The sequence below is a fragment of the Lucilia cuprina genome, chromosome 5 (genome assembly GCF_022045245.1).
Source record: "Lucilia cuprina isolate Lc7/37 chromosome 5, ASM2204524v1, whole genome shotgun sequence".
Classification (NCBI taxonomy): domain Eukaryota; kingdom Metazoa; phylum Arthropoda; class Insecta; order Diptera; family Calliphoridae; genus Lucilia; species Lucilia cuprina.
This window is the reverse complement of record NC_060953.1, coordinates 46,627,356-46,654,190: the sequence shown is the minus strand read 5'-3', so window position 1 is coordinate 46,654,190 and position 26,835 is coordinate 46,627,356. Positions and strand designations below refer to the sequence as shown.

General features: G+C 33.3%; 9 protein-coding genes across 9 annotated transcripts; 6 read left to right on the top strand and 3 right to left on the bottom strand.

Annotated features, from left to right (window-relative positions):
• Positions 1–2,326: 2,326 nt before the first annotated feature.
• Positions 2,327–2,997, top strand: LOC111681108 (calphotin-like). Its single transcript, XM_023442831.2, has 2 exons — positions 2,327–2,447; positions 2,515–2,997. The coding sequence occupies exons 1-2, from the start codon at positions 2,436–2,438 to the stop codon at positions 2,995–2,997; spliced, it is 495 nt and encodes a 164-aa protein (XP_023298599.2). The 5' UTR covers positions 2,327–2,435.
• Positions 2,998–3,726: 729 nt separating this feature from the next.
• LOC124420303 (cuticle protein 38-like) lies at positions 3,727–4,385 on the bottom strand. The gene is made up of 2 exons (XM_046952634.1): positions 4,286–4,385; positions 3,727–4,218 (listed from the first exon to the last, which is right to left on the bottom strand). The coding sequence occupies exons 1-2, from the start codon at positions 4,295–4,297 to the stop codon at positions 3,784–3,786; spliced, it is 447 nt and encodes a 148-aa protein (XP_046808590.1). The 5' UTR covers positions 4,298–4,385; the 3' UTR covers positions 3,727–3,783.
• A 317-nt stretch (positions 4,386–4,702) lies between these two features.
• On the top strand, positions 4,703–5,382 carry LOC111681132 (cuticle protein 16.5-like). Its single transcript, XM_023442858.2, has 2 exons — positions 4,703–4,785; positions 4,848–5,382. Exons 1-2 carry the CDS (start codon positions 4,774–4,776, stop codon positions 5,298–5,300), a joined length of 465 nt encoding a protein of 154 aa, XP_023298626.2. The 5' UTR covers positions 4,703–4,773; the 3' UTR covers positions 5,301–5,382.
• A 1,637-nt stretch (positions 5,383–7,019) lies between these two features.
• On the bottom strand, positions 7,020–17,165 carry LOC111681110 (calphotin-like). Its single transcript, XM_046952505.1, has 8 exons — positions 17,093–17,165; positions 16,644–17,024; positions 12,930–13,286; positions 11,205–11,286; positions 9,642–9,703; positions 9,134–9,574; positions 7,508–7,511; positions 7,020–7,330 (listed from the first exon to the last, which is right to left on the bottom strand). The coding sequence occupies exons 1-8, from the start codon at positions 17,102–17,104 to the stop codon at positions 7,038–7,040; spliced, it is 1,632 nt and encodes a 543-aa protein (XP_046808461.1). The 5' UTR covers positions 17,105–17,165; the 3' UTR covers positions 7,020–7,037.
• Positions 10,058–10,665, top strand: LOC111681135 (cuticle protein 10.6-like). The gene is made up of 2 exons (XM_023442861.2): positions 10,058–10,139; positions 10,205–10,665. The coding sequence occupies exons 1-2, from the start codon at positions 10,128–10,130 to the stop codon at positions 10,592–10,594; spliced, it is 402 nt and encodes a 133-aa protein (XP_023298629.2). The 5' UTR covers positions 10,058–10,127; the 3' UTR covers positions 10,595–10,665.
• LOC124420305 (cuticle protein 38-like) lies at positions 12,869–13,400 on the bottom strand. Its single transcript, XM_046952636.1, has 2 exons — positions 13,355–13,400; positions 12,869–13,286 (listed from the first exon to the last, which is right to left on the bottom strand). The coding sequence occupies exons 1-2, from the start codon at positions 13,364–13,366 to the stop codon at positions 12,918–12,920; spliced, it is 381 nt and encodes a 126-aa protein (XP_046808592.1). The 5' UTR covers positions 13,367–13,400; the 3' UTR covers positions 12,869–12,917.
• On the top strand, positions 13,912–14,594 carry LOC124420302 (cuticle protein 16.5-like). Its single transcript, XM_046952633.1, has 2 exons — positions 13,912–13,931; positions 13,999–14,594. Exons 1-2 carry the CDS (start codon positions 13,920–13,922, stop codon positions 14,479–14,481), a joined length of 495 nt encoding a protein of 164 aa, XP_046808589.1. The 5' UTR covers positions 13,912–13,919; the 3' UTR covers positions 14,482–14,594.
• Positions 17,166–17,551: 386 nt separating the features above from the next.
• LOC111681128 (cuticle protein 38-like) lies at positions 17,552–18,133 on the top strand. The gene is made up of 2 exons (XM_023442853.2): positions 17,552–17,605; positions 17,667–18,133. The coding sequence occupies exons 1-2, from the start codon at positions 17,594–17,596 to the stop codon at positions 18,108–18,110; spliced, it is 456 nt and encodes a 151-aa protein (XP_023298621.2). The 5' UTR covers positions 17,552–17,593; the 3' UTR covers positions 18,111–18,133.
• A 2,197-nt stretch (positions 18,134–20,330) lies between these two features.
• LOC111681126 lies at positions 20,331–20,874 on the top strand. The gene is made up of 2 exons (XM_023442851.2): positions 20,331–20,394; positions 20,469–20,874. Exons 1-2 carry the CDS (start codon positions 20,383–20,385, stop codon positions 20,799–20,801), a joined length of 345 nt encoding a protein of 114 aa, XP_023298619.2. The 5' UTR covers positions 20,331–20,382; the 3' UTR covers positions 20,802–20,874.
• Positions 20,875–26,835: the final 5,961 nt, after the last annotated feature.

The following is a 26,835-nucleotide window of genomic DNA, read 5'->3' as shown; positions in this document are numbered from 1 at the left end:
AGTAAGTAAGTAAGTAAGTAAGTTAGTATGTTAGTAAGCTAGTAAGCTAGTAAGTTAGTAAATTAGAAAGTTAGAAAGTTAGTAAGTTAGTAAGTTAGTAAGTTAGTAAGTTAGTAAGTTAGTTAGTTAGTAAGTTAGTAAGTTAGTAAGTTAGTAAGTTAGTAAGTTAGTAAGTTAGTAAGTTAGTAAGTTAGTAAGTTAGTAAGTTAGTAAGTTAGTAAGTTAGTAAGTTAGTAAGTTAGTAAGTTAGTAAGTTAGTAAGTTAGTAAGTTAGTAAGTTAGTAAGTTAGTAAGTTAGTAAGTTAGTAAGTTAGTAAGTTAGTAAGTTAGTAAGTTAGTAAGTTAGTAAGTTAGTAAGTTAGTAAGTTAGTAAGTTAGTAAGTTAGTAAGTTAGTAAGTTAGTAAGTTAGTAAGTTAGTAAGTTAGTAAGTAAGTAAGTTAGGTAGTTAGTTACTTAGTTCGTTAGTTTGAAAGAAGGATGTATACACATAAAATCTGAAGAAATACACTTAGGCCTCTATCGGGCTGTTATGCGCTCCTTAATCAGTTCCACGGGAGGGAATCGAACCCACCACCTCCGGTCTACCAGACTAGAACACTAAGCAATAACGTAATGGAGGCCAGTTAGTTAGTTAGCTAGTTAGTTAAATAGTTAGTCCGTCAGTTAGTTAGTTAGTTAGTTAATTAGTTTATTAGTTAATTAATCAATTAATTAGTTAGTTAATTAGTTAATTATTTAGTTAGTTAGTTAGTTAGTTAGTTAGTTAGTTAGTTAGTTAGTTAGTTAGTTAGTTAGTTAGTTAGTTAGTTAGTTAGTGAGTTAGTTAGTTAGTTAGTGAGTTAGTTAGTTAGATTGTTAGTTATTTAGTTTGTTAGTTAGGTAGTTAGTAAGTTAGTTAAAAAGTTAGTTAATTAGTTAGTTAATTAGTTAGGGACTACTCCGATATAATGCGTGGATGGATTACGAGGTCCTATGGTAAGACATCCCACTCCTTTAAGGAGTACTCTTTACACGTAGGGATATTATAAAACTAAATTAATCAAAATCACTAAACACATTTTGCATATAAAATTTTACATTTTCAACTGATTTTATGTAAATCATGTTCGAATTATGCACAAAGCATACAACCATCAAACTCTTCCAACGGTTTAGTCATTTTCAGTAATACTTTAATTTTTGTTGTAATATAAATAGTGCTATTAATATAAATAGTGTTAAGTTAGAAAGTTAGTAAGTTAGTAAGTTAGTTAGTAGTAAGTTAGTAAGTTAGTAAGTTAGTAAGTTAGTAAGTTAGTAAGTTAGTAAGTTAGTAAGTTAGTAAGTTAGTAAGTTAGTAAGTTAGTAAGTTAGTAAGTTAGTAAGTTAGTAAGTTAGTAAGTTAGTAAGTTAGTAAGTTAGTAAGTTAGTAAGTTAGTAAGTTAGTAAGTTAGTAAGTTAGTAAGTTAGTAAGTAAGTAAGTTAGGTAGTTAGTTACTTAGTTCGTTAGTTTGAAAGAAGGATGTATACACATAAAATCTGAAGAAATACACTTAGGCCTCTATCGGGCTGTTATGCGCTCCTTAATCAGTTCCACGGGAGGGAATCGAACCCACCACCTCCGGTCTACCAGACTAGAACACTAAGCAATAACGTAATGGAGGCCAGTTAGTTAGCTAGTTAGTTAAATAGTTAGTCCGTCAGTTAGTTAGTTAGTTAATTAGTTTATTAGTTAATTAATCAATTAATTAGTTAGTTAGTTAATTATTTAGTTAGTTAGTTAGTTAGTTCGTTAGTTAGTTAGTTAGTTAGTTAGTTAGTTAGTTAGTTAGTTAGTTAGTTAGTTAGTTAGTGAGTTAGTTAGTTAGTGAGTTAGTTAGTTAGATCGTTAGTTATTTAGTTTGTTAGTTAGGTAGTTAGTAAGTTAGTTAAAAAGTTAGTTAATTAGTTAGTTAATTAGTTAGGGACTACTCCGATATAATGCGTGGATGGATTACGAGGTCCTATGGTAAGACATCCCACTCCTTTAAGGAGTACTCTTTACACGTAGGGATATTATAAAACTAAATTAATCAAAATCACTAAACACATTTTGCATATAAAATTTTACATTTTCAACTGATTTTATGTAAATCATGTTCGAATTATGCACAAAGCATACAACCATCAAACTCTTCCAACGGTTTAGTCATTTTCAGTAATACTTTAATTTTTGTTGTAATATAAATAGTGCTATTAATATAAATAGTGCTATTTTAGGGGGAATTCTTGCACATATTTTTATCTCAAGAACATGTTTTTTTTTTTTAATAGTGGTTTTACATTTAAAATTAAAAAAACCGTTATCAATATGTAAAATTTCAAACTAATTTTACTATAAATATGTTCACATCAACTGCTAAAAGTATCATTAACATTGTCTAACTTGTTAACGTTAAATCTAAACTAAAACAAAATGTTCAAATACGTAAGTTGATTGGACTCATTGTTTTGAACTTGACAGATAAATAATAATTTTGATTATTTCCTTTTAGACCGTTGTTATCTTCGCCTTGATTGCCTGTGCCGCTGCCAAACCCGGTTTTGTAGCTCCTTTGGCTTATACTGCTCCCGCTGCCGTTGTTGCTGCCCCCGCCGGTGTTGTCACCGCCACTAGTAGCCAATTTGTTGCCCGTAATCACAATGGTATTGCCACCGCTCCCGTTGTTGCTCCAGTAGCTGCTCCCGTTGCCGCCTACACTGCCCCTGTTGCCGCTGCTTACACCGCCCCAGTTATAGCCAAATACGCTGCTGCCTACTCTACTCCCTTGGCCTATTCTGCTCCCGTTGCAGCTGCTTACAGCGCTCCTTTGACTTATGCCGCCACTCCTTTGGCTTATGCTAACGCTCATTTGGATGCTGCTTATGCCAGCAGCCGTGTTGATCTTAAGCAAAACTACAACGCTGCCGTTGTTCCTGCCACTTATGCTGCTGCCGTAGCTCCTCTTAGATACACAGCCGCCCCAGTGTTTTTGTAAATTTAGATATTGTTAATGATCTTTACAAAATTAAATAAATGATCTGTGATCTTACGAATTTAAAATTATTTCAGTTTTTTCCTTTTTTATGAAAATTTCAGTTTTTATACCCTTCACCTTCCTGAGATGAATACATATATATAAGATTGTCATTCCATTTGTAATTTCAATAATATAATTTTCCGAAACTATAAAGTAAATATATTCTGGATTCTTACAGAAAACGGAATCGTTTAAGCCAGGTCCGTATGTATTTGTGTTGAAATCAATTTTCTGAAGACATCAGATGTATTTGATATCTCACAATCGAGAGTCTAATCAATAGTCTAGTATATAGTCTAATCTATAGTATAGTCTATAGTCTAGTCTATAGTCTAGTCTATAGTCTAGTCTATAGTCTAGTCTATAGTCTAGTCTATAGTCTAGTCTATAGTCTAGTCTATAGTCTAGTCTATAGTCTAGTCTATAGTCTAGTCTATAGTCTAGTCTATAGTCTAGTCTATAGTCTAGTCTATAGTCTAGTCTATAGTCTAGTCTATAGTCTAGTCTATAGTCTAGTCTATAGTCTAGTCTATAGTCAACTTTATAGTATAGTCAAGTGTATAGTCAGTAATCTAGTCCATAATCTAGCTTCTATAGAGTAGACGATAGTCTACAGTCTAATCTATAGTCTATACTCTAGTCTAGTGTATAGACACAAAATAAAATAGACAATAATAATTTTAAAATAACTTTAGATCAGAGATCATTTATTATAAATCGAAATATCATTAACCAAATCTAGATTTACAACAAAACGGGTGCAGCAGCATAAGAGGCAGGAACGACGGCGGCGTTGTAGTTTTGCTTAAGATCAACACGGCTGCTAGCATAAGCGGCATCCAAATGAGCGTTAGCATAAGCCAAAGGAGTGGCGGCATATGTCAAAGGAGCGCTGTAAGCAGCGGCAACGGGAGCTGAGTAGGCCAAGGGAGTAGAGTAAGCAGCAGCGTATTTAGCTACAACTGGAGCGGTGTAAGCGGCAGCTACAGGAGCAGTGTAGGCAGCAACAGGGGCAGCTACTGGAGCAACAACGGGAGCGGTGGCAATACCATTGTGGTTACGAGCAACAAATTGGCTACTAGTAGCGGTGACAAGACCGGCGGGAGCAGTGTAAGTCAAAGGAGCTACAAAACCGGGTTTAGCAGCGGCACAGACAATGACAGCGAAGATAACAACGGCCTAAAAGGATAAATTCCAAAATATTATATATCTTTCCAGTTAAAGAAAGAGAATCCAACAAACTTACGTATTTGAACATTTTGATTTGATTTAGATTTAACGTTAACAAGTTAGAAATTGTTAATGATACTTTCAGCAATTGATGTGAACATATATATAGCAAAAAAATTTGTTTGAAAATCTTTATAATAGTAACGGTTTTTTTTAGAAATTATTTTAAAAGTCCCTGAAAATAATAGAGACGTTCTTGAAATAAAAGAAAAAATTTAATTCCCTAACAAATAATGTTAATTAATTCGATTCAAATTAACAGCTGTTCACACTTACAACAAAAAACTAAAGCATTACTCACTTGGAATTATTAAGCAGTACGAATAGTTTGATTGTTGTATGCTTAGTGCATATTTCAAACACTGTTAATTTGCATTGTATTTATAATTTATAGTAAAATGTTAAAAATTAAATTATTATAAATAGTTTGTGTTTATTTTTATTTTACATCAAACTTATTTTATCTGTTTCGATAATCAAATCATTTCATCAATCTTTAACGAAATGTTCAAATTCGTAAGTATTTTGTTATATTTTTCAAAATTATCAATCTCATTCATTTTGTTAATATTTTTTAGGCTGTTGTTATCTTCGCCTTCATTGCCTGTGCTGCTGCTAAACCCGGTTTGATTGGTGCTCCTTTGGCATATGCTGCACCTGCCGCTGTAGTTGCTGCCCCTGCTGGTGTTGTTACTGCTACCAGTAGCCAAGTTATTGCTCGTAACTACAATGGTATTGCCACAGCTCCCGTAGTTGCTTCAGTAGCTGCCCCTGTTGTTGCCAAGACTGTTGCTTACAGTGCTCCTGTTGCTGCTGCTTATACCACTCCTGTTGTAGCCAAATACGCTGCTGCTTACTCTCATCCTTTGGCTTACTCTGCTCCAGTTGTAGCTAAATATGCTGCTGCCTACACTCATCCCTTGACCTACTCCGCCCCTGTTGTTGCTAAATACGCTGCCGCTTACTCTCATCCTTTGGCCTATTCTGCACCTTTGACTTATGCTGCTGCCCCAGCTCCAGTTTTGTTTTAAAAAACTGTCTTGTAATTCTTAGCAGCAAATGACATTTTGTTAATTTTTTTTGTAAAATATAAAAATTAATTTATTTAAAAACATTAAACTGGTTCGTTTTTAATATAGTTTGTTATAACGGTATTATCTTTACTTCCGATGCTGCTACAGAAGCTGTCTCATATATGTCGAAAAACGAAAGGGCTCAACACAAGCAATTGTATTTTTGAGTCGGTTTAACACTTACACAGATGTTTGAATGTTTCATTGACTTAAGTTTATGATATTTAAGAATAATTTCATAAATAGTATGACATTTTTCATTATATATTTTCTTTAACAAATTATGGTTGCTTTTCAGACTGAAAATGTAAAGACATGAGTGTCATTGAAAAGAATTTCAATGACAAGTCTGATTTGCAGTTTTAAATTTTTAAAATTTTTGTAGTTGTATACCCTACATTTTAGTGGGGAGGGTATATTGGATTTGTGCTGATGTTTGTAACGCACTACCTTAAAATATACCAATCGGCTTAGAATCATATTCTGAGTCGATTTAGCTATGTCCGTCTGTCGGTCTGTTCGTCTGTCCGTGCATATAAACCTTATAATAAAACTACATTTGCATGTTTCAATGCAAAAACTATGAACTATTTTCATTCACTTAACTTTAAAAAATTTAAGAATAATTTCATAAATAGCATGAAATTTTTCATAAAGACATGAGTGTTTTTTAAGAATTTTAATAAAAAAACTGAATAGCAGTTTTAGATTTTTAAAATTTTTGTAATTGTATACCCTACACTTTAGTGGGGAGGGTATATTGGATTTGTGTTGATATTTGTAACAACATGTCGCAATTTTGAAAATAATTCAATGAAATTTGGCACATGATCTTCTTCTGTCCCACAGACGAACCCTATTGGAAATAGTTAAAATCGGCCCATTATTTCACCTAGCCCTCATACAACTGCAGCCGCAAAATAGGGCTTGTAAACCTTGTAATCAAACTGCAGGTCGCAATTTTTTAAGATAATTCAATGAAATTTGGCAAAAGGTACAATTCAACTTTTTAATGAAATATCAAAGAAAATAAGTAAATTACATACTATTTATGAACTTTACATATTCTGAATAAAAATGTTTATGTTTCGACTTTGAACTTTTTCTTTACGTATGAAATTTCATAATTTATTAGATTTATGCTAAGTTGTATTATTAAAAAACGATAATATGATGTTGTTTTAACAGTTCTACTATAACCGATAGTTCTTTCTCAGGGAAAAAACTTTCGGTTGACACAACTGCCGCTGAGTTGACAATCTTTGGCCAAGTATGAATCAGGTCGTTCCCAAACAAAGATCCAATTGTCGCGGAAATAATATTAATATGATCATCGAGATTGGTTTAACTATGGATCAATCATTATAGAACGCAAAGATTCCGATTCCAAAAAAATCATTTTTAAGACAACATTCAGTAATGCTAATTATGGAACTTGGAAACTTTTCTCAAAGCTAATCGAAACGGATATGACCGTTCAACAAAAAGTTGTGGATGTTAAGCGTAAAGCAGTTTTAATCACGAAATTTTAAGAACCTACCAATTTCGTCAACACTTAAGATATCTGAAAAGGTTTTTAATTATTGAAAAAGAAAACTAAATCTCTTATACTTTACAAGAAAAAAACATTATATAAAATTCGCTAGATCACAGTTTCTTTAATTCAATTCATAACATTATTAACAAAATCTAAATTTACAACAAAACTGGAGCAGCAGTGTATTTAATGGGAGCTACAGGGGCAACTGGGGCTACGGGAGTAGCCAAAGGAGTAGCCACGGGTACAGCAGCAGCGGCAGCATAAGTAGCAGGAACGACAGCAGCATTATAGTTTTGCTTAATGTCAACACGGCTGCTAGCATAAGCGGCATCCAAATGAGAATTAGTATAAGCCAAAGGTGTGGCGGCATAAGTCAAAGGAGCGCTGTAAGCAGCGGCAACAGGAGCAGAGTAAGCCAAAGGAGTAGAGTAAGCAGCAGCGTATTTCGCTACAACTGGGGCAGCGTAGGCAGCAGCAACGGGGGCGGGTACGGGAGCAACAACAGGGGCAGTGGCAATACCATTATGGTTACGGGCAATATATTGGCTGCTGGTAGCGGTGACAACACCGGCGGGGGCAGCAACAATAGCAGCGGGAGCAGTGTAAGGCAAAGGAGCTACTAAACCAGGCTTGGCAGCAGCGCAGGCAATAACAGCAAATATAACAACGGTCTAAATGTAAAATTTAAAAATTATTATTATTTTAATATTTTAATTTTAAGGATAATCCAATTAACTTACGTATTTGAACATTTTGCTTTAGTTTTAGATTTAACGTTAACAAGTAAGTGTTAATGATACTTTAAGCATTTGATGTGACTATATTTATACTCAAAATTATTTCAAAATTTATATTTTATTAATGAATTCAATAAAATTAAAATTGACCTTAAAAGTGATGTTAATGTTCTTGAATTAAAAGTTTTGAAAGAATTTCATGTAATTATAAAACAGTTACATATGTTTGCATTTATTACTAAATTAATCGTTTTACTCAAACTGGCAGTACGCAGAGTTTAATGGTGCTATGCTTAAGGCATAATTTAAACATGTTTTACATAAAAATTAGACTTAACTGTTAAAGGTATTGTAAATGTTTAATAAGTAGGCAATTAAAAGTATTGTTATTGCTGTAATTGTAGGTAATTATTTATTTAGTTAGTTAGTCTGTTAGTTAGTTGGTCAGTTAGGTAGTTACTTAGTCTGCTAGTTAGTTAGTTAGTTAGCTAGCTAGTTGGTTAGTTAGTTAGTTAGCTAGTTGGTTAGTTAGTTAGTTAGTTAGCTAGTTGGTTAGTTAGTTAGTTAGTTATTTAGTTAGTTAGTTAGTTAGTTAGTTAGCTAGTTAGTTAGTTAGTTAGTTAGTTAGTTGGTTAGTTATTTAGTTAGTTAGTTAGTTAGTTAGTTAGTTAGTTAGTTAGTTAGTTAGTTAGTTAGTTAGTTAGTTAGTTAGTTAGTTAGTTAGTTAGTTAGTTAGTTAGTTAGCTAGTTAGCAAGCTAGCTAGCTAGTTAGTTAGTTAGTTCGTTAGTTAGTAAGTTCGATAGTTAGTTAGTTAGTTAGTTAGTTAGTTAGTTAGTAAGTTAGTTAGTTAGTTAATTAGTTAATTAGTTAATTAGTTAATTAGTTAGTTAGTTAGTTGAAAGGAGAATGTATATGTACATCAAATCCGAATGATAAAAATAATTATTTCTTAAATTTGTCCATATTTGAGGCGACACAGGTGATTTCGGCAACTATTTAATATTGGAAGTGTGTACTGAAACCACACCATGTAGAGAGAACAGTAAAACTTAGGAGTACTTTCTTTTGTTAAATTTATATCCAAATATTTGGGTTCCGAATATAACACTCATCTCGAACACCAACTAATTGGAAAAGCTTAGAAAATTACGTCCAGAAAACAAACCATACAAAATTATCAAAAAACAGTTGGATCCGTGCTGTGTAAGAACAGTGGAGATAATATAGTTAAATCTTTACTTTGAAGCCAATAACTGGGACTTTCAGCCGATATAACATAGTTTTGCTAAAAACTGATTCTTTTTTCAACTGTTAACCTAAAACATCTCAATAACTTGATTTTTTCCAACATTTTATCGGAAATTTTGTTGTCAACATTTTCGGTAAGAAAACAACAAATACATTTCTTTTAAATCGCTTAATCACAGATTATTTATTTTATTTCGCTAATATCATTTCATAAAATCTAAATTTACAACAAAACGGGGGCAGCTGTGTACTTAAGAGGAGCAACAGCGGCAGCATAAGTGGCAGGAACGACAGCAGCGTTGTAGTTTTGCTTGAGGTCAACACGGCTGCTGGCATAAGCAGCATCCAAATGAGCATTAGCATAAGCCAAAGGAGTGGCGGCATAAGTCAAAGGAGCGCTGTAAGCAGCGGCAACGGGAGCAGAGTAGGCCAAGGGAGTAGCATAAGCAGCAGCGTATTTGGCTACAACTGGGGTAGTGTAGGCGGCAGCTACAGGAGCAGTGTAGGCAGCAACAGGGGCAGCTACTGGAGCAACAACGGGAGCGGTGGCAATACCATTGTGGTTACGGGCAACAAATTGGCTACTAGTGGCGGTAACAACACCGGCGGGGGCAGCAACAACGTCAGCGGGAGCAGTATAAGCCAAAGGAGCTACAAAACCGGGTTTGGCAGCGGCACAGGCAATCAAGGCGAAGATAACAACGGTCTAAAAGGAAATATTCAAAATTATTATTTATCTGTCGAGTTGAAAACAATGAGTCCAATCAACTTACGTATTTGAACATTTTGTTTTGATTTAGATTTAACGTTAACAAGTTAGACAATGTTAATGATACTTTTAGCAATTGATGTGAACATATTTATAGCAAAAAAATTAATATGAAATTTTACATATTAATAACGGTTTAAAAAGTAAAATGACCATCATAGTATATAACATGTTCTTGAGAAAAAACCAAAGAATTCCCCATAAAATAATGTTAATTTTATTAAATCGATTCACATTAACAGCTGTTTACACTTACAACAAAAATTAAAGCATTACTTAGCTGAAATTACTAAGCAGTACACATTGTTTGATGGTTGTATGCATTGTGCATAATTTAATCTTGATTAACATAAATTCAACTCAATCATTTATTTTCAATTTTTATTCAATTTAATAAATTTTTATAAATAGTTTTAGTTTATTTCAATTTAATATCAAACACTTTTTATCTGTTTCGATAAACAAATCATTTCAACTCATCTCATAGAAAATGTTCAAATTCGTAAGTATTTTGCAAGAGATTTTGAAAATCCACATAGATATTAATAATATTCAAAATTTCCTTAGGCTGTTGTCATCTTTGCCGTCATTGCCTGTGCTGCTGCCAAACCCGGTTTAGTTGCTCCTTTGGCTTACACTGCTCCTGCTGCTGTTGTTACTGCTCCTGCCGGTGTTGTTACTGCTACCAGTAGCCAATTTATTGCCCGCAACCACAATGGTATTGTCTCTACCCCTGTTGTTGCTCCAGTAGCTGCCCCTGTTGTAGCCAAAACTTTAGCCTACACTGCTCCTGTTGCTGCTGCTGCTTACACCACCCCAGTTGTAGCCAAATACGCTGCTGCCTACACTCATCCTTTGGCCTACTCTGCCCCTGTTGTAGCCAAATATGCCTCCGCTTACACTCATCCCTTGGCCTACTCAGCTTTGAGTTATGCTGCTGCCCCAGTTTTGTTTTAAAAACTGATTTGTCGGGTAAAATTATAAGATGTTGATATGATTTTAAAGAAATAATAAAAAATATATATTTATTTTTAAAATGCTTCTTTTTTTCTTCATTGCTCTATTTTATATTTTATGATATAATTAATGTCGATAACTGGATAACCATAGTATTGAAATTGGTTAAAGAATACAAGAAAACATTTTTTTATTTTTGTTTTATCTTGAACTAGCACTCAGGGGATGACTCCTACTCATACACTACATTGTGGTGAAACTAGGATAATAGGTTTTTGGGGCTAAGATAGAAGAAGTAGTGTTTGTGGACATTTGATTTAAACCTTATCACTTCAAAAGTGTAGGAGAATACTTCGGCAGGATGTTGGTTCTACATACGAACAGTTCGGCTGAAAAATGAATTTTCCCTGTAATGTGTTGTGCAATCCACAGGACAATCGAACACAAATATGTGTGTTCTTGATGACAGTCGTGTGCTGTGTAAGAACGTAAGGGTAACGGGAACGAGTTCCCTAATTTTAGAGAAACACATTCCATTATAGTATCGATAGAACAGTGAAATGAATCCCACGTTGCGTTGGTGCCAGGGAATCAATAAATAAATACCTACACCACTCTTGTACGCGGTCGAATGGGTCCAAAATGTATTTCGAAGCACCTGGCCCATACATGGGAGAGGTATTCCATTTTCCCTCGGATATAAGTGGTTTAAATATTAAGAAAATCAGATAAATTAGTGGATTGATTCGATTAGTTTTAAAGGCAAACATTTCACATCCTTATTAGAAGTAAAGTAGGACTCCTATAGCTAAAATAATTATGACATTTACATCAATAGCAACTGACCTACATAACGCTTGTTTACTACCAAACTGTCATAACTAAAAAAAATTCAGATATTTTGAACTGTGTGCTAAAAGTCTTTGATATTATTGATATTACATCGTGAGGTGGTAAGTTTGTAATTTTCGACCCATGTATTCTTATAGATAGCGAGGTCGATTTAGACATGACCGTCTTTCTGTCTGTGTGTCTGAATGTCGAGGGGCTTTATGTGAACAACTGCAGTGTGGGTTTTTATTGCACAATGGTCTTTTTTTAGTGACGACTCACCACTGGTGGCAATTTACGTATATGAAATATCCTGTCCAGTATACCGACCATTGCTACTACGTTGCTTAATTTCCGCAATGCAAAAACATGACTTCCGTTTACAACCACGCAGATGGGATGGACTCTGTCGAGAGAAGCAAGCGGTCAGAGAGATGCAAGCGGTAGATCGAAGTAGGAATCTATAAAAAAACCGAATGCTTGTTTCATACTCACAAACTGTAGTAAATCTGGTATGAACAGAGTTTTCACGGAAAATACCTGGCGACAAGAAAGAAAACTTGTATAAGATACCTTTCATCCATCATCATTCGTCACCCAGAACAATTCTAATTCATCCAACACATTCACTTTAGGTATACGGGCCGGTTAGACCCATATATGCCTTCATTCTTCCTGCATGATATGCATTTTAAACCAACTCATATCCAATACTTAGTACCACGGATACGGCATTAGCACCGAACTTATCACGAAATATATATTTCGTTTTAAACCACAGCCACTAAATGGATCCCGATGAAAACTCAACTAACTAACCAGCCAGAACATAGTCCTGCGGGCAATTGGCCACCCGTAGTACAATATTATGTAGTTGGACCCCATGTTAAAACATTTCAAGTATGACAGACTAGTGGAATGACATCACCACTTTGTAGTCCTAACAGACTAGAGATAATGGTAGCACCTCTCTTCCCCGGGATTGCAATAATGCCAAGATGAGATCTTTCATCAAGATAACATGCCCCCGGGGAAACTATATGTTGAAATCATTTTTTAGAAAAGATTCAAATATTCAATAATTCTATCAGACATGCGTTCGGAAAGAACACTATTTAAAATCAGCCAAATCGGACCATTAATAAAAATTTTCTGTAATATTGAATGTAGAAACATAAAATTTAGCATGTAGGTCCTGAAGTAAATGATATCTACCAAAATGGGACATTTTGGAACTTTTTCATTCCTTGAAAACTACTTTTTGAATTTTCTATAATATTAAACATAGAAATATTGTTTTTAAGATTGAACTAAGAATCATAAACTTAAGACCCCAAAGTTTGAATTAAAGACAAAATGCTGAAAAGTAATGAAAACATGTTATTTCCCAAAACACATTTTTTTTAAAAGAAAATAATAAGAAATTTTATGTTAATAAATTAATTTGTTTATTTTTCATCACTTCATTTTAAATTCGCCGTAAGATAGGTTTTTAGAACAAAACAGGAGCAGAGTAGGCCAAATGATGAGAGTAGGCAGCAGCGTACTTAGCAACAACAGGGGCGGAGTAAGTCAAGGGGTGATTGTAGGCAGCAGCGTATTTGGCTACAACAGGAGCGGTATAAGCAGCAGCTACAGGAGCAGTATAAGCAACAGTCTTGGCAACAACAGGGGTAGCAACTGGAGCTACAACAGGAGTAGAGACAATACCATTATGGTTGCGGGCAATATATTGACTACTGGTAGCAGTAACAACACCAGCTGGGGCAGCCACTACAGCGGCGGGAGCAGTGTAAGCCAAAGGAGCAATAAAACCGGGTTTGGCAGCAGCACAGGCAATGACAGCGAAGATGACAACAGCCTAAAGAAATTGAACATTATAAATATATATGACAATTGACTTTTGAAAAATCTCGAAGAAAAACTTACGAATTTGAACATTTTGTTAAAGTTTTTTGTTGGAAATGATTTGTTTAAGAGATGAAACGTGTTTGATGACAATTTTGAAAAGACAAAATCTTTTTATAATAAAATTATCATCATTATATCTAATTTATAAAACAAACATTGGATATATAGAAAACACCCCTCCAACATGTGAGTATAAAACTTTACATTATCCACTACTTACATATGCTTATGTATGTAAATGATGTTTGAATTATGCACTAAGCATACAACTGACAAACATTTCGCTCTGCTTAGTAATTTCAAATGAGTAATGCTTTAATTTTTGTTGTAAGTGTGAACAACAACTTTTTGCTTTAAATATGGTTTAATGATATTAGCATTATTTAGTAGGGAATTCAGTTATTTTTTTTTATTTCAAGAACATAGACATTATTTTGAGGGTTATTATAAACTTTTCAGAAAAAAAACGGTTAATATTATTAAGATTTTCAAACTAATTTTACTATAAATATGTTCACATCAACTGCTAAAAGTATCATTAACATTGTCTAACTTGTTAACGTTACATTTAAATCAAAACAAAATGTTCAAATACGTAAGTTGATTGGACTCATTGTTTTCAACTCGACAGATAAATAATAATTTTGAATTTATCCTTTTAGGCCGTTGTTATCTTCGCCTTGATTGCCTGTGCCGCTGCCAAACCCGGTTTTGTAGCTCCTTTGGCTTATACTGCTCCCGCTGCCGTTGTAGCTGCCCCCGCCGGTGTTGTCACTGCCACTAGTAGCCAATTTGTTGCCCGTAACCACAATGGTATTGCCACCGCTCCCGTTGTTGCTCCAGTAGCTGCCCCTGTTGCTGCCTACACTGCTCCTGTAGCTGCCGCCTACACTACCCCAGTTGTAGCCAAATACGCTGCTGCTTATGCTACTCCTTTGGCCTACTCTGCTCCCGTTGCCGCTGCTTACAGCGCTCCTTTGACTTATGCTGCCACTCCTTTGGCTTATGCTAATGCTCATTTGGATGCCGCTTATGCCAGCAGCCGTGTTGACCTCAAGCAAAACTACAACGCTGCTGTCGTTCCTGCCACTTATGCTGCTGCTGTTGCTCCTCTTAAGTACACAGCTGCTCCCGTTTTGTTGTAAATTTAGATTTTGTGAAATGATTTTAGCGAAGTAAAAAAATTATCTGTGATTAAGCGATTTTAAAGAAAAACTTAGTGCTTTTATTAAAAAACAAGTAGAAAAATATTGTTAGGCATGGCCGACCATATGATACCCTATACCATTGAGTATATTAAAAATGTGGATTATTTTTAATAATAAAGCATTTTAGTTATCTAACTTAGTTCCGAAATATTTTATCACTTAATTGAAAAGAAGTGCTTTTCTAAAAGAGGGGTTATATGGGGGCAAGGGTAAATATGGGCCTATCCTTAAAAAATTTTGGTACATGGCTTTTCGTTTACATTAGAGTTATGTATGCTAGATTTCATAGTGGTACCAGTGTTTATAAGTAAATTATTGTCCTTTAAGTCACTTTCTAAAGGGGACTTTGTATGGGGGCTAGGGTCAAATAAAGTCCAATAATTACAAAAATCGGTAATATTATTAAAACGTATACATATAACTAAGTTTTGCGGATTTTTGTAGAGATACTACTGATTCTTTAGACAAATAGCTAAAAATTCCATTAACAAAATGAATAATGTTATTGATAGCGAACACTCATTACCAGGTAATGTATTAAATAACTATACATTATCTTGATTACTCATTACCAAAGTTTGAAGATTTTTTACTGGGTTACTTAAATACTTCTTGATAACTTCGGAATAAGTCGAGATTTTTGGAAATACATTGGTAAGCAACTAAAACAGCCTGACAAAAGTTTTTGCCCAAAAACCAAAGTATACTATTCTAAACGATTTGAGACATTATAACAGCACCAAAACAACTTTGTTTACAAAATGTTGTATGTCATCTGAAACTTTATTCTGTTAGATTTCTTTCTTCTTTAAGATATCGTCAGGGATAGAACTCTTTTCGGTAGACGGACAACCTTATTGATGAATAGGGCTTTCCAATGGTCTATGTAATTTTCCATTTTGCAGACAATGAATGTGTTTGTGATTTAACGTTCGCGAATAATCCTACAGTTTAGTTGGCGAAGGTTTTCGAATTTTTTCGAATCATTTTGTAGCAAGCATTGAAAACAAAATTATAGATTGATATGTACTAAAGTTTTTTTAGAACTTAAAAATTTTCCAATAGAAAATAGTAGAAAAGTTAAAATTACATTCTCGGGCGACTTATGAAACCAAAATATTTTAACTTTAAAGCAAAAGTGATGTTAGTTGACCTATATAGACTTTTTATTCGGGTTTTTGTAATTGATAGCCTTTTCAATATTGGTCATTGTTAACACTGAGATCAAGAATTATGGATACCATATTCTTAAGTTAAGGTTATCGCAGTCTGAATGTGCTGCATCGATCGAAGAAATAGTAGACGGTTGGGTCGAAAATTTGGACTATAAGGCGGATGAGACAAATCCGCGCATTCACCTCTTTTTTAAATTCTTTTAAACAGCTGTTGCTAAATGCGATTGAGCGTAATATCACACGCTTTCATGTCTGATCGTATATTCCCAAGGTTATTTCCTAATTCAAAGTATTCAGTAGCACTCGGTATAAGTTCTCTGCATTTCACCAGCTTATAATAAATAACACCATTTTGATCTCTTCAAATACCTAAAAAGCATTACCATAGCGACGTCGATATATCACGCAATAAAACAGATTATATTAATTTTAGGCATAGTGTCGATATTCCATTTAAACATCTTATTTGTAGAGAAATTGTAACCACTTATGTAATAACATAGTTTGCAATGACTCCTCCTGATTTGCATAGAAGTAGTCAAATATCGTCTTATTAATGTGTTATATAAATAGGTAGTTGCTAACTCTTTAGTCATCTTCTTCTCCCTGAAGTTATAGAAGTTGTATTTCTATTTTATAACTGTCCTACTTACTTGTAAGCGATTGTGTTCAGCACTTGTCTTCAATCATGACACTGTATTACAGTAATGATTACAAATGCTACTTTGTAAGTTAGTTTACATATTTTAACACCTTACTTGGTAATGATAGTTTTTGCTGGGTAATTAACTTCTTAAAAGAATTTCTTTTACAGAAAAACTATTTAAATAAAACAGTTGGAAAATTTTATATTAATAAATTAATTCGTTTATTTTTGAGAACAAAACATCAAATTCGCCGTAAAACAGTTTTTTAAAACAAAACTGGAGCTGGGGCAGCAGCATAGGTCAAAGGTGCAGAGTAGGCCAAAGGATGAGAGTAAGCGGCGGCGTATTTAGCAACAACAGGGGCGGAGTAAGCCAAGGGGTGAGTGTAGGCAGCAGCGTATTTGGCAACAACTGGAGCGGTATAAGCAGCAACAGGAGCAGTGTAAGCAATAGTCTTGGCAACAACAGGGGTAGCTACTGGAGCTACAACGGGAGCGGTGGCAATACCATTGTAGTTACGAGCAATAACTTGGCTACTGGTGGCAGTAACAACACCAGCAGGGGCAGCTACTACAGCGGCGGGAGCAGTGTAAGCCAAAGGAGCAACTAAACCGGGTTTGGCAGCAGCACAGGCAATGACAGCAAAGATGACAACAGCCTGAAGTAAATAATGTTATGTAATTAGTAACATAATTATTTAAAAACAAATCTTTCAGAAATACATACGAATTTGAACATTTTGTTTAAGTTAGTTAAAATGATTTGTTTAACGAAACAGTTGAAAAACGTTTGATACAAATTGAAATTGAACTCAAACAATTTATACAGATTTAAACAATTTTACCACAAAATATTAACTATAACTTAACAGTTAAACAGTTTCGGTATTCAAATTTATGTGAAACATGTTTCTGTTATGCTTTAAGCATATCATCAACAAGCAAAAGCATATATACATAGATTTGTATTATAGAAGGTGAGTACTGCTCGTAGGTGTGAATAATTGCCGATCTAAATAATGTATTTTAATTGAATTCTTTTTTAGTTGTTTAATTTCAAGAACAGGGTCAATTTAATTATGAATTCGATTAATATTGCTGGGCGTATTAAACTGTTATACAAATCCAGATTTTAATACTAAATTTAGTATATATATTAAGCTTATTATTACTCAAAGTATTATTAACAATTTCTTACTTGTTAAAGCAACTCAGTAAATCAAACAAAATGTTCAAATTCGTAAGTTATTTTAAAATTTATTCAAATTAGCAAAATTTCCAATAATTTTTTCATTCTACAGACTGTTGTCATCTTCGCCCTCATTGCCTGTGCTGCTGCCAAACCCGGTTTTGTTGCTCCTTTGGCTTACACTGCTCCAGCCGCTGTTGTTGCTGCCCCTGCTCCCGTTGTCACTGCCACCAGTAGCCAAGTTATTGCCCGCAACTACAATGGTATTGCCACTGCTCCCGTTGTTGCCCCCGTAGCTGCTCCCGTTGTTGCCAAGACTGTTGCTTATACTGCTCCTGTAGCTGCTGCTTATACAGCTCCCGTTGTAGCTAAATATGCTGCCGCTTACCCTCATGCTTTGGCTTACTCTACTCCCGTTGTAGCTAAATACGCCGCCGCTTATTCTCATCCTTTAGCTTACTCCGCTCCCGTTGTAGCCAAATATGCCGCCGCTTACTCTCATCCTTTGGCCTACTCTGCACCTTTGACTTATGCTGCTGCGCCAGCTTTCTTTTAAAACTATTTATTAGCGAATTTAAATTGATATAAAATAAACCATTTAATTTATTATTAAAAAATTTCCAAGAGTTTTTTGTTTTACTAATTTATCTTAGTTAGACTAATCGCTTACTATTTCTGTACAAATAAGAGGTTTACATTACTTATCAGCACTTTGTATGAAACTAAAACATATCATTGGTTAAAGGTTCTAAACGTTTACATATGTATATGCGACTATTACTCTGCTACACCTTAAAATGTTCGATATATTGTGGAGATATACAATAATTTTTGTTTTATCCTCTAGTACAAATAAAAACCCCACTTACAGATTTTGAAAATTCTATTAATTGTTTTCCAGATTAACAATATGTTACATATGAGAGATGCCTAGCAAATTATTGCAAGTTCGCCAATTTCTATCTATTTATAAAAAAATTTTAATTATCTAACAGTTTTGTATTTAATTTATATATGTGGTGCCAAGCCCTCTATTGAAAGTCCGCCCGTTATTTTCTAAATGTTCACATGAATGTCAAAGTTATTCATATAAAATTTTAAGATTCTAGCTCTAAGGGCTTCAAGCTCCCCAGATGAAAGTCCGCCCTTTATGTAAAATTTGATGAATCTAGTTCTATATTTTCCTAGATAAACAATATTTTGTATTTTATTCATATGGGAGATGTCAAGTCCCCATTAAAAGTTCGCTCGTTATACTCTAAATGTTCAGTTGAATATCTTGTAGTTTCTCAGATATACGAATTTTTCTATTTTATTCATATGGAGGCTCCAAGCCCCCCAGATGACAATACGCTCTTTTTCCTTAAAAATGTTCAGATGAATATTAAAGTTCTTTGTGAAAAATTTTAAGAATTTAGTTATATTAGTTTCCCAGATAAACGAATTTTTGTATTTAATTAATATGGAAGGTGCCGCTCTCCTCATCGGAAGTCCTCTAATTTATTTACCCAAAAAGTTAAAATTATTCGTGCAAAATTTTAAGGTTATAACTGTATTAGTTTCCAAGATAAACGCAAGTCAGCCCACTAACTCTAGTCCGCCCACTTTTTATTCCATATATTGACACTAAAGTGAATGCGACAAAATTTGAGGACTCTAACTGTTATATTATCTCAAATATACGAATTTTATATTTTCTTAATGTGGACGTGGCTCACTTGAAAATTCAAAATAAAAAGTAGCCTATTACATATTCCAGACATACAGGAATATGCGGTTAAAATTTCAAGAAAATCGGTTCAGCCATACAAACACTCATTCATTTTTATATATATAGATGTTCAGAAGATTTGTATGCTATAATTCACCATACTCCTTTTGATCTTCACATATTACTTTATAATTTTAAATAAATTTAAGTTTTGTAATCTTATGGTCCAAATTTTTTAATTGCAAAGTTTTAGATACTTTCGGGTCCACTTTTGGTCTATTTATTGTTGAATAGAATTGAAAACATTTAAGTCAAATTTTGCAGGGGCCTTTTAATAGGTGCTACGTCAAGTCTAGTATGGAACTTGCTAAATTTTAATATACCCTCCCCACTAAAGTGAAGGGTATAACTAAATAGTAAACTTGTCGAACATATGGATGATAAAATTATTCAAGGTTTAGAAGTTAGCTGTGGTCGTCAGAAAATAATGTTAGTAACTTAGTCAGTCAGTCAGTTAGTTAGTTAGTTAGTTAGTTAGTTAGTTCGTTAGTTCATTAGTTCGTTAGTTCGTTAGTTAGTTCGTTAGTTCGTTAGTTCGTTAGTTCGTTAGTTGGTTAGTTGGTTAGTTGGTTAGTTAGTTAGTTGGTTAGTTGGTTAGTTGGTTAGTTGGTTAGTTGGTTAGTTGGTTAGTTAGTTAGTTAGTTAGTTAGTTAGTTAGTTAGTTAGTTAGTTAGTTAGTTAGTTAGTTAGTTAGTTAGTTCGTTCGTTAGTTCGTTAGTTGGTTAGTTAGTTAGTCATTTATAATAACGTAGTTGGTAAAACCCTAAGAACTATCAATAATTTCAATAACTTCTATTCCCATTATTGAAAACGAAAATGAACTTGAAAAATCAAACAACTAAGTACCACATAACGTTAAAAAACCCTTTTAAATTTATTCAAATCACGTACTACCAACAACTACTCTTACTACCAAATTTAACCATAAACAAGAAGCAGAGCTTTAACTTAAGTCTCAACTTTTTGGTATAAAACATGCAGGCAAATTAAACCGAAAACATATTTCAATAACTGTCTTACAACAGCAAACAAGAAATTTTTAACAAATTACAACAAAATGGCCAAATTCGTGAGTTTTACAAATTCAAAAACTATTTTTAAACAAACATTATTAAATCACAATCATTCCTTTCCTACGAACAGATCATTGTTTTGTGCGCTTTTATTGCCTGTGCTGCTGCCAAACCCGGTGTTGTATCTCCTTTGGCTTATACTGCTCCTTTGGCATACTCTACCCCCTTGACCTACTCTACTCCCTTGGCTTACTCCGCTCCATTGACTTATGCTGCCGCTCCTGTAGCTTATGCTAATGCTCATTTGGATGCCGCTTATGCCAGCAGCCGTGTTGATATTAAGCAAAACTATAATGCTGCCGTTGTCCCTGCCACTTATGCTGCCGCCCCTGCTGTTCAAGTAGCTACACCTTTCGCTGCCGTAGCTCCTCTTAAATACACTGCTGCTCCCGTTTTATTGTAAATTTCTTGTTTGTAATTGTTATTAGAAAAAAATCGAAATAAACTAAAAAATCTGTGATTTATTGTTAAAGAAATTAAAATTGTTTTTTTTGTTTTTAAATAGTTTTTTTACATGGTATAAATTAATGGTTTTTTGAAAAACTATCAATACCCAGTGTGCTTTGCTTATCCTAAAGCAATACAAAAATTCGAGGAAAACGGACCTTTATGTTTTCACTCAAAGTGATCACAGGATTCGCTTATTTTTGCTCTATCTCTTATAGATTTCGAGAAAAACGAACTTTTATGTTTTCTTTCAAATATCGGTTTTTGATAAGAAATAAAAGTGATCACAGGATTCGCTTGTTTTTGCTCTTTCTTTTATAGTTTTCAAGAAAAACGGACTTTTATGTTTTCACTCAAATATCGATTTTTAGTAGAAAATAAAAGTGATCACAGGATTCACTTGTTTTCACTCAAATATCGGTTTTTAGTAGGAAATAAAAGTGATCACAGGATTCGCTTGGTTTTGCTCTATCTCTTATAGTTTTCGAGACGGACTTTTATGTTTTCACTCAAATATCGGTTTTTGGTGTGAAATAAAAGTGATCACAAATTAACTTTTATGTTTTCACTCAAATATCGGTTTTAGTTGGAAATAAAAGATTCGCTTGTTTTTGCTCTATCTCTTATAGTTTTCATGAAAAACGGACTTTTATGTTTTCACTAAAATATCGGTTTTTAGTAGGAAATAAAAGTGATCACGGGAATCGCTTGTTTTTGCTCTATCTCTTATAGTTTTCGAGAAAAACGGACTTTTATGTTTTCACTCAAATATCGGTTTTAGTAGGAAATAAAAGTGATCACATGATTCGCTTGTTTTTGCTCTATCTCTTATAGTTTTCGAGAAAAACGGACTTTTATGTTTTCCCTCAAATATCGGTTTTTGGAGTGAAATAAAAGTGATCACAGGATTCGCTTGTTTTTTCTCTATCTGTTATAGTTTTCGAGAAAAACGAACTTTTATGATTTCACTCAAATATCGGTTTTTAGTAGGAAATAAAAGTGATCACAGGATTCGCTAGTTTTTGCTCTATCTCTTATAGTTTTCGAGAAAACTGACTTTTATGTTTTCACTCAAATATCGGTTTTAGTAGGATTCGCTTGTTTTTGCTCTATCTCTTATAGTGTTCGAGAAAAACGAACTTTTATGTTTTCACTCAAATATCTGTTTTTAGTAGGAAATAAAAGTGATCACAGGATTCGCTTGTTTTTGCTCTATCTCTTATAGTTTTCGAGAAAAACGGACTTTTATGTTTTCACTCAAATATCGGTTTTTGATATGAAATAAAAGTGATCACAGGATTCGCTTGTTTTTGCTATATCTCTTATAGTTTTCGAGAAAAACGAACTTTTATGTTTTCACTCAAATATCGTTTTTAGTAGGAAATAAAAGTGATCACAGGATTCGCTTGTTTTTTCTCTATGTCTTATAGTTTTCGAGAAAAACGAACTTTTATGATTTCACTCAAATATCGGTTTTAGTAGGAAATAAAAGTGATCACAGGATTCGCTTGTTTTTGCTCTATCTCTTATAGTTTTCGAGAAAAACGGACCTTTATGTTTTCACTCAAATATCGGTTTTTGATATGAAATAAAAGTGATCAAAGGATTCGCTTGTTTTTGCTCTATCTCTTCGAGAAAAACGGACTTTTATGTTTTCACTAAAATATCGGTTTTTGATATGAAATAAAGGTGATCACAGGATTCGCTTGTTTTTGCTCTATCTCTTATAGTTTTCGAGAAAAACGAACTTTTATGTTTTCACTCAAATATCAGTTTTTAGTAGGAAATAAAAGTGATCACAGGATTCGCTTGTTTTTGCTCTATCTCTTATAGTTTTCGAGAAAAACGGACTTTTATGTTTTCACTCAAATATTGGTTTTTGATATGAAATAAAAGTGATCACAGAATTCGCTTGTTTTTGCTCTATCTCTTATAGTTTTCGAGAAAAACGAACTTTTATGTTTTCACTCAAATATCAGTTTTTAGTAGGAAATAAAAGTGATCACATGATTCGCTTGTTTTTGCTCTATCTCTTATAGTTTTCGAGAAAAACGGACTTTTATGTTTTCACTCAAATATCGGTTTTAGTAGGAAATAAAAGTGATCACAGGATTCGCTTGTTTTTGCTCTATCTCTTATTGTTTCGAGAAAAACGGACTTTTATGTTTTCACTCATATATCGATTTTTGGAGTGAAATAAAAGTGATCACAGGATTCGCTTGTTTTTTCTCTATCTCTTATAGTTTTCGAGAAAAACGAACTTTTATGATTTCACTCAAATTCGCTTGTTTTTGCTCTATCTCTTATAGTTTTCGAGATAAACGGACTTTTATGTTTTCACTAAAATATCGGTTTTTGATATGAAATAAAAGTGATCACAGGATTCGCTTGTTTTTGCTCTATCTCTAATAGTTTTCGAGAAAACTGACTTTTATGTTTTCACTCAAATATCGGTTTTAGTAGGATTCGCTTGTTTTTGATCTATCTCTTATAGTTTTCGAGAAAAACGGACTTTTATGTTTTCACTCAAATATCGGTTTTTGATATGAAATAAAAGTGATTACAGGATTCGCTTGTTTTTGCTCTATCTCTTATAGTTTTCGAGAAAAACGGACTTTTATGTCTTCACTCAAATATCGGTTTTAGTAGGAAATAAAAGTGATCACAGGAATCGCTTGTTTTTGCTCTATCTCTTATAGTTTTCGAGAGAAACGAACTTTTATGTTTTCACTCAAATATCGGTTTTTGATTTGAAATATAAGTGATCACACGATTCGCTTGTTTTTGCTCTATCTCTTATAGTTTTCGAGAAAAACGGACCTTTATGTTTACACTCAAATATCAGTTTTTAGTAGGAAATAAAAGTGATCACAGGATTCGCTTGTTTTTGCTCTATCTCTTATAGTTTTCGAGAAAAACGGACTTTTATGTTTTCACTCAAATATCGGTTTTTTGATATGAAATAAAAGTGATCACAGGATTCGCTTGTTTTTGCTCTATCTGTTATAGTTTTCGAGAAAAACGGACTTTTATGTTTTCACTCATATATCGGTTTTTGGAGTGAAATAAAAGTGATCAGAGGATTCGCTTGTTTTTGCCCTATCTCTTGTAGTTTTCGAGAAAAACGGACTTTTATGTTTTCACTCAAAAATCGGTTTTTGATATGAAATAAAAGTGATCACTTTTATCGATTTTTGATATGAAATAAAAGTGATCACAGGATTCGCTTGTTTTTGCTCTATCTCTTATAGTTTTCGAGAAAAACGGACATTTATGTTTTCACTCAAATATCGGTTTTTGATATGAAATAAAAGTGATCACAGAATTCGCTTGTTTTTGCTCTATCTCTTATAGTTTTCGAGAAAACTGACTTTTATGTTTTCACTCAAATATCGGTTTTAGTAGGATTCGCTTGTTTTTGCTCTATCTCTTATAGTTTTCGAGAAAAACGGACTTTTATGTTTTCACTCAAATATCAGTTTTTAGTAGGAAATAAAAGTGATCACAGGATTCGCTTGTTTTTGCTCTATCTCTTATAGTTTTCGAGAAAAACGGACCTTTATGTTTTCACTCAAATATCGGTTTTTGATATGAAATAAAAGTGATCACAGGATTCGCTTGTAGTTTTCGAGAAAAACGAACTTTTATGTTTTCACTGAAATATTGTTTTTGATATAAAATAAAAGTGATCACAGGATTCGCTTGTTTTTGCTCTATCTTTTATAGTTTTCGAGAAAAATGGACCTTTATGTTTTCACTCAAATATCAGTTCTTAGTAGGAAATAAAAGTGATCACAGAATTCGCCTGTTTTTGCTCTATCTCTTATATCGGTTTTAGTAGGAAATAAAAGTGATAACAGGATTCGCTTGTTTTTGCTCTATCTCTTATATCGGTTTTAGTAGGAAATAAAAGTGATCACAGGATTCGCATGTTTTTGCTCTATCTCTTATAGTTTTCGAAAAAAAACGGACTTTTATGTTTTCACTCAAATATCGGTTTTAGTAGGAAATAAAAGTGATCACAGGAATCGCTTGTTTTTGCTCTATCTCTTATAGTTTCACTCAAATATCGGTTTTAGTAGGTTTCGCTTGTTTTTGCTCTATCTCTTATAGTTTTCGAGAAAAACGGACTTTTATGTTTTCACTAAAATATCGGTTTTTGATATGAAATAAAAGTGATCACAGGATTCGCTTGTTTTTGCTCTATCTCTTATAGTTTCCGAGAAAAACGGACTTTTATGTTTTCACTCAAATATCGGTTTTAGTTGGAAATAAAAGTGATCACAGGATTCGCTTTATTTTGCTCTATCTCTTATAGTTTTCGAGAAAAACGAACTTTTATGTTTTCACTCAAATATCAGTTTTTAGTAGGAAATAAAAGTGATCACAGGATTCGCTTGTTTTTGCTCTATCTCTTATAGTTTTCGAGAAAAACGACTTTTATGTTTTCACTCAAATATCGGTTTTTGATATGAAATAAAAGTGATCACAGGATTCGCTTGTTTTTGCTCTATCTCTTATAGTTTTCGAGAAAAACGGACTTTTATGTTTTCACTCAAATATCGGTTTTAGTAGGAAATAAAAGTGATCACAGGATTCGCTTGTTTTTGCTCTATCTCTTATAGTTTTCGAGAAAAACGGACTTTTATGTTTTCACTCAAATATCGGTTTTTAGTAGGAAATAAAAGTGATCACAGGATTCGCTTGTTTTTGCTCTATCTCTTATAGTTTTCGAGAAAAACGGACTTTTATGTTTTCACTCAAATATCGGTTTTTGATATGAAATAAAAGTGATCACAGGATTCGCTTGTTTTTGCTCTATCTCTTATAGTTTTCGAGAAAAACGGACTTTTATGTTTTCACTCAAATATCGGTTTTTAGTAGGAAATAAAAGTGATCACAGGATTCGCTTGTTTTTGCTCTATCTCTTATAGTTTCGCTTGTTTTTGCTCTATCTCTTATAATTTTCGAGAAAAACGAACTTTTATGTTTTCACTCAAATATCAGTTTTTAGTAGGAAATAAATGTGATCACAGGATTCGCTTGTTTTTTCTCTATGTCTTACAGTTTTCGACAAAAAACGAACTTTTATGATTTCACTCAAATATCGGTTTTAGTAGGAAATAAAAGTGATCACAGGATTCGCTTGTTTTTGCTCTATCTCTTATAGTTTTCGAGAAAACTGACTTTTATGTTTTCACTCAAATAGGATTCGCTTGTTTTTGCTCTATCACTTATAGTTTTCGAGAAAAACGGACTTTTATGTTTTCACTAAAATATCGGTTTTTGATATGAAATAAAAGTGATCACAGGATTCGCTTGTTTTTACTCTATCTCTTATAGTTTTCGAGAAAAACGAACTTTTATGTTTTCACTCAAATATCGGTTTTTAGTAGGAAATAAAAGTGATCACAGGATTCGCTTGTTTTTGCTCTATCTCTTATAGTTTTCGAGAAAAACGGACCTTTATGTTTTCACTCAAATATCGGTTTTTGATATGAAATAAAAGTGATCACAGGATTCGCTTGTTTTTGCTCTATCTCTTATAGTTTTCGAGAAAAACGAACTTTTATGTTTTCACTCAAATATCAGTTTTTAGTAGGAAATAAAAGTGATCACAGGATTCGCTTGTTTCTGCTCTATCTCTTATAGTTTTCGAGAAAAACGAACTTTTATGTTTTCACTCAAATATCAGTTTTTAGTAGGAAATAAAAGTGATCACAGGATTCGCTTGTTTTTTCTCTATGTCTTATAGTTTTCGAGAAAAACGAACTTTTATGATTTCACTCAAATATCGGTTTTTTGTAGGAAATAAAAGTGATCACAGGATTCGCTTGTTTTTGCTCTATCTCTTATAGTTTTCGAGAAAAACGGACTTTTACGTTTTCCCTCAAATATCGGTTTTTGATATGAAATAAAAGTGATCACAGGATTCGCTTGTTTTTGCTCTATCTCTTATAGTTTTCGAGAAAAACGGACTTTTATGTTTT

Coding starts and splice junctions, on each gene's coding strand:
- LOC111681110 (XM_046952505.1), bottom strand. Junction 13,287..16,643: donor ATGCTGCTGCCCCAGCTCCA/GTTTTGTTTTAA, acceptor CAATTTCTTTAG/GCTGTTGTCATCTTCGCTGT. Junction 9,575..9,641: donor AAAACAAAATGTTCAAATAC/GTAAGTTGATTG, acceptor ATTTCCTTTTAG/ACCGTTGTTATCTTCGCCTT.